General features: G+C 44.4%; 2 protein-coding genes across 5 annotated transcripts in view; one reads left to right on the forward strand and one right to left on the reverse strand.

The window, feature by feature from the left end:
* Positions 1–8,890, reverse strand: part of LOC125293075 (chymotrypsin-like elastase family member 2A) — an 11,238-nt gene extending 2,348 nt beyond the window's left edge. The window contains exons 1-7 of one of the 4 annotated variants that reach the window (XM_048240716.1): positions 8,814–8,890; positions 8,076–8,107; positions 5,708–5,829; positions 4,743–5,123; positions 3,193–3,281; positions 2,908–3,005; positions 1,594–1,716 (exon numbers count right to left, since the gene is read on the reverse strand). In XM_048240716.1, the coding sequence (XP_048096673.1) occupies positions 1,594–1,716; positions 2,908–3,005; positions 3,193–3,281; positions 4,743–4,782 (350 nt within the window). In that variant the 5' untranslated portion in view covers positions 4,783–5,123; positions 5,708–5,829; positions 8,076–8,107; positions 8,814–8,890. Of the gene's footprint in view, positions 1–1,593; positions 1,717–2,907; positions 3,006–3,192; positions 3,282–4,742; positions 5,602–5,701; positions 6,368–6,479; positions 6,568–8,075; positions 8,108–8,813 lie in introns of those variants that run through there. The other 3 variants (XM_048240717.1, XM_048240718.1, XM_048240719.1) reach the window with 3 other exon arrangements.
* The window catches only part of LOC125293076 (chymotrypsin-like elastase family member 2A), a 7,516-nt gene continuing 4,025 nt past the window's right edge, over positions 6,510–10,000 (forward strand). Inside the window, exons 1-4 of the mRNA XM_048240720.1 lie at positions 6,510–6,633; positions 8,792–8,880; positions 9,038–9,135; positions 9,534–9,653. Of these exons, the coding sequence (XP_048096677.1) occupies positions 6,597–6,633; positions 8,792–8,880; positions 9,038–9,135; positions 9,534–9,653 (344 nt within the window). The 5' untranslated portion in view covers positions 6,510–6,596. The remainder of the gene's footprint in view (positions 6,634–8,791; positions 8,881–9,037; positions 9,136–9,533; positions 9,654–10,000) is intronic.

Below are 10,000 nucleotides of genomic sequence, written 5' to 3' on the forward strand. Positions count from 1 at the left end.
GATGTCACGTCATGATGACGCATACTCAGGGCCTGTGCAGTGCGGCTGACTGAGGTTTGGACTGACATATTTAATCTGTCACTAGCCTAGGCAGCTGTCCCCGCGTGCTTTAAAACCACCTCCATCGTGCCGGTGCCAAAACACTCCACTGCAACAAGCCTTAGTGACTTCCGTCCAGTTGCACTCACCCCCATCATCATGAAGTGCTTTGAGAGGCTGGTCCTGGTTCACCTCAAGACCTGCTTACCACCCTCACTGGACCCCTTCCAATTTGCCTACCGACAGAACAGGAGCACAGAGGATGCCATCTCTATGGCACTTCCCTCTGCCCTGTCCCACCTTGACAATAGCAACACCTATGTAAGAATGCTGTTCATTGACTTCAGCTCAGCATTCAACACCATCATTCCCAAACTCAGTGAACTGGGCATCAATACTTTCCTCTGTAACTGGATTCTGGACTTCCTAACCAACAGACCTCAGTCTGTTAGGTTAGATAACCACACCTCCTCAACCATCACCCTGAACACCGGCATTCCACAGGGATGTGTGCTGAGCCCTCTCCTCTACTCCCTCTTCACCTACGACTGCACACCTGTACATGGCTCTAACAACATTGTCAAGTTTGCAGATGACACTACGGTGATTGGTCTCATCAGCAACAACCATGAGGCGGCCTACAGGGAGGAGGCCCAGCAGCTAACATCGTGGTGCACTGACAACAACCTGGCTCTCAACACCAAGAAGACCAAAGAGCTCATTGTGGACTTTAGGAAGTCTAAAGCTAGCACACACACACCCATTCTCATCAACGGGACTGCACTACCCTCTCCCACACATATGTCTATTTATTTACAAATGTACATACTGTAATTACACTTATACATAGCCATATTCTACTGCTCCTCATACTATTCATCCTGCACATACACTTATTCTTACTATTATTATAATGTTACGTTTCTGCACTACAATGGTACTGTTACCACACTGCACATAGCTGTACATATCTGTCTATATGGTTCATACTAAATATCCATATTTATTCAGTTTTTCTGTAATATATTCTGTTAATACACTGCATATATCTATATTGTTCTTACTACTACTATAATGGTACTGCCACTACATTGCACATATCTGTACATGTTGTTCATACATTCATATTTCATAGCCATATTTATTCTGCTCTTATAAGGTAACTGCTAATACCCATATGCACATATTTATATTTAATTTATACTACTCTAAACCACCTTCTGCAAAACAACTGTATACTACTGGCTACACTGCACTATATTTCTTGTCCTGTCTAGGCACCATTTGTCTATACTTTGTATATCACATTGTACTTTTGCTTTTGCACTTTTGGTTAGATACAAACTGTATTTCGTTGTCTCTGTACTTGTACTCTGCCCAATGACAATGAAGTTGGATCTAATCTAATCTAATCTAATCTAATCTAAATGTCCTATTCATCCATTTTGTAAGTATTGCATTGGGCAGTCCTTTGATTTGGTGACTGAATCAAGTCCCCAGAGCTGAGTTGAGCTCTGTGTGTGTGTGTGTGTGTGTGTGTGTGTGTGTGTGTACCGGATGAAGAAGGGGTTCCACTTCTCGTGAACAATGATCTGTCCGGCGTTGATGAACTGAGCGGCCTCCTCGGTCACTGTCAGATCGTGTTTCCCCAGGGCCACACGGTAGGTGTTGCTGCTGCTGCAGGATGGAACAGGGGATGCAGAGACAGGAGAGATGGAGGGAGAGAAGAACAGGGATGGATTACTGCACGGGCCTACCGGGCCCAGGCCCAGGGGCCCAAGGGGTCAGGGGGCCCTGAAGCCCAAGCCTTTGCATGGAATCATTGCCTCAATATCAACAAATCAGGATGTTGGCTATATAAATCTGATTGAATTTAGTATTGGCCATCCCCAAAATGCACCAGAATACAGGAAATCACATCAAACAAATAAAAAATCCCCCCCAAACACACACATATACGACAATAAGTGGGGGGCCCTTAATACATCTGGGCCCAGGGGCCCGAAAGTTCATAATCCGCCCATGGAGAAGAAGGGAGGGATAGGAAAGAAGGGAAGGGAGAGAAGGAGAAGAGAGGTACCATCCATGTCAGCAGACTGCATTGATACCATGCAGAGTAAGGAGGACCCAGTCAGCATGTATGAGAATACCTCCACATATGTGTGTGTGTATGTGTGTGTGTGTCTCATGTTCTGAATGGCTGCTATGTGTATAAGGGAATGTACATTGCCAGACATGACAGAATTGTTGACTTAATAGTTGAACACATAATTCCATATGCTTCACCATGCAAAATCTACAAGAATGTATGCGTCTCACCTTGCATGTTCAAACTCTGTAATAGTGGAAAAAATGTGTTTTCAAATGTTGCTGCAAAAAAGCCAGATATTGTTGTTGTTGATGAGGACAGCAGAGAAGTAACCATTCTTGAAGTAGGCTGTGCATTTGACTATTCTAGAGGATGCCTACCTTACAAAGCTTTTAAAGTATCAGCCACTCAGAGACATTGTTGTACAGCTTAGGTACAAATGTAAGCTGTTGGTGTATATATTTGGAAGCCTAGGTAATGTCCACAGACTAGTAGTCAGGGGGTTGCAGATTGCTGGTCTCTCTAAGACAAGAGCAAAGGCTCTAGCAAAATTCTGCTCAATTTCTGTGATAATTGGCAGTCGCCACATCTGGAGAAGGCGCTGTTTTTTGTACCCCTGAACTGAGACCAGAGGCATAGGCTACTGGGTTTACAATGCTGGTATCTAAGATTGTTTGTGTTCAATGAAATCTATTGTAAAATGTGAACACAAATAAAGGTATTAAAATGTCTGTGTGTGTGTCTGTGTGTGTGGTGTGTGCGTGTGTGTGTGTGTGTACCTGATGCAGTGGGCAGCAGTGAGGACCCAGTCAGCAGAGATGAGGGTTCCTCCACAGGTGTGGTACCAGTTGCCATTTCTGGTGTATTGCAGAGAGATCTGAGAGGGAGAAAGAGATGGAGAGATAATGGGAGAGATGGAGAGATTGAGATGGTGAAAGAGGGATGGAGAGATTGATTTTCGTAATGACATTTATTATTTGAAAGAAAATACTGTGTGTGTGTGTGTCTGTTTCTGTGTCTGTATGTATGAAGAGTGTGTGTGTGTGTGTGAGATGTTCCTGTACCTGCCAGGGCCAGCTGTGGGCTCTGGCATCCACTCCTCCCACCACCCTCGTCACTACAGGGGGGAATGTGGGCAGCCCACAACCGTAGGCTACACACGCACACACACGCACACACACACATGCACACACACAAACACATTAATACACATCACACATCATACATACAGACACCACACATACACATACACACACACACACACGCACACACACACAAACACATTAATACACATCACACATCACACACACACACACACACACAGACACACATACAAACACATTAATACACATCACACATCATACATACAGACACCACACACGCACACACACACACACACACACACAAACACATTAATACACATCACACATCATACATACAGACACCACACACGCACACACACACACACACACACATCATACATACAGACACCACACACACACACATATCATACATACAGACACACACAAGAGAGAGAGAGAAAAAATAATGAGAAGGCATGAGTAAACCATATGATCAATTGTGGAAGTGTCGTTCTTAGCATCTACACCTAAACTCAATGCCAGTGAGACTGTTCCATCAGTGCTAAGATCAGACTGTTCTATCAGTGTTAAAGGAGAATTCCGGTGTGATATTGACCTAAAGTGTGTTGAAACATGATACCGAGTGTGAACGTATGTCTCATAGCTCACCTCGGCTTGTCCCCTGCACTCAGAAATCTGGCGCTAGTTAGCCAATGCTACCAACACAGTGTTTCGTTGTGGTGCCTCGGGCATCAGCCTAGCCATGCAAATAAATCACTGTTTTACACCATTTACGAGGCTCAAAGTAGCTCCATACTTCATTGGTAGACTTCCGAGGGCCTTGACATTTAAAACGAGACATGGAGAACTTTGAAAAAGCACTGGTAGTTTATTTACAAGACGATGGCAAGTCTGTGGCAGAGTGGCTAGGCCGATGCCCGAGGCACCACAACGAAACACTGTGTTGGTAGCATTGGCTAACTAGCACCAGATTTCTGAGTGCAGGGGACAAGCCGAGGTGAGCTATGAAACATACGTTCACACTCGGTATCATGTTTCAACACACTTTAGGTCAAAATCACACCGGAATTATCCTTTAAGATCAGACTGTTCTATCGGTGCTAAGACCAGACTGTTCAGTGCTAATATCAGACTGTTCTATTGGTGCAAAGAGCAGACTGTTCCATCAGTGCTATGGTCAGACAGTTAAATCGGTGCTAAGATCAGACTGTTCCATCAGTGCTAAGATCAGACTGTTCAGTGCTAAGATCAGACTGTTCCATCAGTGCTAAGATCAGACTGTTCAGTGCTAATATCAGACTTTTCTATTGGTGCAAAGAGCAGACTGTTCCATCAGTGCTAAGATCAGACTGCTCTATTAGTGCTAAAAGCTGACTTTTCTGTCAGTGCTAAGATAAGAATGTTCTGTCAGTGCTAAGATCAGACTGTTCTATTGGTGCTAACATTTGACTGCTATGTTGGTGCTAACATTTGACTGTTTTATCGGTGCCAACTTGGAAGATGGATCTTACCTCCAGCAACCAGAACAGCGAGGACCACAAACTTCATCATCCTTCTATCTACAACTCCTCAGCCCTGCTGCACCCTCTTTTATATCCATTTGTTGAACACACACACACACACGCACACACACACATGCAAATACACACACACACACACACAGGAGGGATAAAATTAGATTTTTAAACAAATACAGTGCCAGCTGAAGGGTCAGGCTTTTTTCCAAGGTCACTTTCCCGTTGACTAGACATGGCCGCACTTGATCCTCACCTGGGCCATCACAACAGGCTGGCCTCACCTGACCCCTAGCCTGTTCACTGACCCCTGCATTGACTCACCTGCCCTCAGGGTTATCTGCCTCCAGTGGTTCTCTGCTACATACTGTACAGCACCTGAATACCAAGACCCTGTGTGTCAGAACTGCCAGGAAGATAGTAGAGGCTCGGAGCTCATAATCATCAAACATTTCCTAAATCGTTGACTAAACTTGAAAAGAAGACATTTTGTCAGTTAAGTTGCATACATCGTAGTTGCATATTATAGTCATTCTGATATACTGTGCAGATCACAGAATGACTGCGTGTACCATTTTTAGTTTAATCACTGTCAGACAGGTATTGGTTGTCAGGCACATTGGATTCTGATCTGGTGTGTATCCTTGGAGACGGAGGTCTGGGTAACCAGGGTGTTACGGATTATTTATGCAAACTTTTAACCGCCTTCATTTGTTGGTGCCCCTGTGCATCTAACCTCCTCTGAAATAGCTCCATTTGTGTTGGCCAATGCACATAGCACGGCTGCTGGTGTGTGTGTGTGTGTATGTGTATGTGTGTGTGAGTTATGCACATGGTACAGCTGCTGGTGTGTGTGTGTGTGTTTATGTGTGTTATGCACATGGCTGCTGGTGTGTGTGTGTGTATGTGTGTTTTGATTCTGATGAAGACGCTTTCTGCGTCGAAACATTAGTCACCAGCACCATTAAAGCTCGGGTCAGTTATTCGCATGCTCTGGTCTGGTAGTGGACTGTGGGTTCATTCTTTTGAAGTGGCCCCAGTCCTGCTGTTGATTCTGTGGTCCTGCTCCATGAGCACCGACAGGCTAGACCAAGAGAGAGGAAGAGAGAGAGGAAGAGATAGAGAGATTTGAGATTTTAACTCATTCTTTATTGGTTTACAAAAACACTGAAAGATTCACACAATTCAACTTTTGTGTAGGATAAAAATTATGTTAAAAAAATCTAAAAGGAGAAAGAAAGGGAGAGAGAGAGAGATGTCCATTTTATTGATTTGACCTACTACTTTTACTTCTTACTAGTCTACTTCAATAAATCGGCAGTATTTGGTGTGCGAGGCCATCCTGGTCTGACTGTGTGTGTGTGTGAGAGTATGAGGAGGAGGAGGTGACATTCAGGTTTTCCATTCAGCTGGTGCGTTCCCAAGATAAAGAAGTATTTTGGGATGTTTATCTCCCAGGTTAGTTGATAGAGCCTGCAACGGCCATCTTAGAGCCACGTCTTACACAAGCACCCTCAAACATACACACACACACAGCCATGTCAGAGCCACGTCTTACACAAGCACCCTAAAACAGACACACACACACACACACACACACACACACACACACACACACACACACACACACACACACACACACACAGCCATGTCAGAGCCACGTCTTACACAAGCACCCTAAAACAGACACACACACACACACACACGTGTCAGAGCCACGTCTTACATAAGCACCTGTGACCAGACCAGCACCCATACCGGTGCAATCTTGATCCACTCCCCTCCGTCCCTCACCCCTCACTGGTGGGGTATTTAAAGCCACCTGAGGATGACCGCTCCCACACAGCCATCATGAAGGTCCTGGTCTTTGCTCTGCTCGTCGTCGGCGGTAAGGCACTCTTCTGCTGGCATAGGTGGACACATTCACCTTTTGCCCCAAGCACGCACGCACGCACGCACGCACGCACGCACGCACGCACGCACACACACACACACACCACACGGGGGCAGCCGTGGCCTACTGGTTAGCGCTTCGGACTTGTAACCGGAGGGTTGCCGGTTCGAACACCAGTAGGCATGGCTGAAGTGCCCTTGAGCAAGGCACCTAACCCCTCACTGCTCCCCGAGCTGCCGCAGGCAGCTCACTGCACTGGGATTAGTGTGTCTTCACCTCACTGTGTGTACACTGTGTGTGTTTCACTAATTCACGGGATTGGGATAAATGCAGAGACCAAATTTCCCTCACGGGATCAAAAGAGTATATATACTATACACAAACATTCTTCGCGCACGTGGACACACTCACCTTTTGCCCTACACACACACACACACACACATACCCATACACACACACACACACACACTCTTCTGCTGGGATAGGTGGACACATTCACCTTTCACCCTACACACCTTCATCTGTCCGTCTTCATCTGTAGACGTTAACATTCACACACAGATTGTGGTTGTATAATTTGGTACGGTTTATAGCCAAAACAAAAACAGGTCAATAACAGCAACATGTATATTGCATATTTCCATTCATATTAACACACACACACACCACTGCATTTATAGAATTACCTCTTCTGCACATAGACAACAGTAAAAAACAGAAAACAGAGTTAAATACACAATCGTCAGAGTAGAAGCTCCACGTGTCTCACTGCTGTATGTGAGTTTAAGTGTAAGAGTGTGAAGTCTGGGTCTTTCACCCATATCGCCCCTGATGGGGGAGTGTAAAGTCTGGATCATATCGGTCCTGATGGGGGAGTGTAAAGTCTGGATCATATCGGTCCTGATGGGGGAGTGTATCAGCTGAACAAAGAAAAAACTGAAGTAATTATATTTGGTAAAAATTAGGAAAGACTTAGGGTTGCCACTCTCCTTGACACAAAAGGGTTTAAGGCAAAGGATACTGTTAAAAATCTTGGTGTATTAATTGACAGTGATCTAAATTTCAACAGCCACATGAAAGCGATAACTAAATCAGCTTTTTACCACCTCAAAAATATTGCCAAACTCAGAGGGCTGATGTCAAAACATGACTTAGAAAAACTCATTCATGCATTTATCTCCATCAGGGTTGATTACTGCAATGGACTGTTCACAGGCCTTCCTAAAAAGACTATTAAACAGCTTCAGGTGATACAAAATGCAGCAGCTAGGACTCTAACAAAAACTAAAAGAACTGACCACATTACTCCAATTCTTAAGTCCTTGCACTGGCTTCCAGTAAGTCACAGAATTGACTTTAAAGCACTATTGCTTGTTTATAAATCAGTAAATGGAGCAGGACCTAAATACTTACAGACATCCTTCAGCAGTACACACCTTCTCGTCCTCTCAGGTCCCAGGTGAAAAACCTGCTAGTAAAACATACAGTTAGAACTAAACATGGTGAAGCAGCTTTTAGCTGCTCTTGGCTCAACTAATGGAACCAACTTTGGGATGACATTAAAAGGCCCCAACTGTAGCCAGTTTTAAATCTAGACTTAAGACCAAACTGTTCTCAGATGCTTTCTGCTAACTGTGCCGAAGTTACAAATTCTGAATCTGCCTTGATAATTATTCTACTTTGTCTTTTATTACTTTTTTTACTACTTTTTGCCTTTGTTTTTGCTTACTAATTAGTCTTTATTTTTAAATGATTTTACCTTGTGTTTTATGTTTTTCTTTTTTATTATGATCTTTACCTTTTAACTATTCTTTGACTATATTGCCCTTCTATGCTTTTATTTGTTATTATTGTTTGGTTTTGTTTATGTAAAGCACATTGAATGACCTCTGTGTATGAAGGTCATTCAAATAATAATAAAAATAAACTTGACTTGACTTGACTTGATGGGGGAGTGTAAAGTCTGGGTCATATCGGCTACTGTGGCGGCTTCAGAGACTCATTTCCTGGAAAGATGTGAATCACCTGCCACTTGTTATGTCGTCCACTGACTGTAATATAGTTCTGCTACAGTTTAACTTTGGTGGTTGCACAGATTGACATTTCTCTGTATTGTATTTGTGTGTGTGTGTGTGTGTGTTTGTGCGTGTAGCCTACGGTTGTGGGAACCCCACCTTCCAACCTGTGGTCTCCAGAGTGGTGGGAGGAGATGATGTCAGACCCAACAGCTGGCCCTGGCAGGTAGAGGAACACACACACACACACATACACACACACACACACACACAGCAGTCTCCTGTCTCCTCAGCCTGTGCATGTACAAACACACACACACACACACGCATTGCTTCTATTAAGTGTTTATGATGACTGGAGGTGATTTTGTCGCCCCCTACAGGTTTCTCTGCAGTACCTCAGCGGTAGCAACTACTACCACACCTGTGGAGGCACTCTGATCTCTGACTCCTGGGTTCTGACCGCCGCTCACTGCATCGGGTACACACACACACACACACACACACACACCTCACACTCACACTCACACACAAAATACTCACTTCATGATAATACAGACACACTTCACACTTACATCGCTTACACAAACAAATACCCATACACAAACACATATCAGTCATATATCCACATATCTCGACATTCACACGCATAGTTTGCATATAAACTTTTCATCAGATTTGTGTCCAGTTCCCCAGGCCCTTGGGTTGGGTTTAATGGACACTCTTGTATTCATTGTATATACACTATTCTCTAAAACGTGCACAAATGTCTCCGTGTGTGTGTGTGTGTGTGTGTGTGTGTGTGTGTGTGTGCGTGCGTGTGTGTGTGTGCATGCGTGTGTGCGTGTGTGTGTGTGTGTGTGTGTTGCGGCCAAGCAGAAGCCGCACCTACCGTGTGTTCCTGGGCAAGCACAACCTGAAGGAGGACGAGGCCGGTTCCATCGCCATAGCCCCCGCTAAGATCGTGGTCCACGAGCAGTGGGACTCCTCCAGAATCCGGTAGGCCATTCTCCCACGTGCAGGAAGCTTTACTCAACAAACTCCAATGACTGAGCTCATCACAATTTAAACACCAATCACTGAGCTCATCACAATATAAACACCAATCACTGAGCTCATCGCTGATATAAACTCCAATCACTGAGCTCATCACAATATAAACACCAATCACTGAGCTCATCGCTGATATAAACTCCAATCACTGAGCTCATCACAATATAAACACCAATCACTGAGCTCATCAATATGAGCACCAATCACTGAGCTCATCACAATATAAACACCAATCACTGAGCTCATCGCTGATATAAACACCAATCACTGAGCTCATCACTGATATGAACACC

Source organism: Alosa alosa, chromosome 4, assembly GCF_017589495.1.
Source record: "Alosa alosa isolate M-15738 ecotype Scorff River chromosome 4, AALO_Geno_1.1, whole genome shotgun sequence".
Taxonomy (NCBI): domain Eukaryota; kingdom Metazoa; phylum Chordata; class Actinopteri; order Clupeiformes; family Clupeidae; genus Alosa; species Alosa alosa.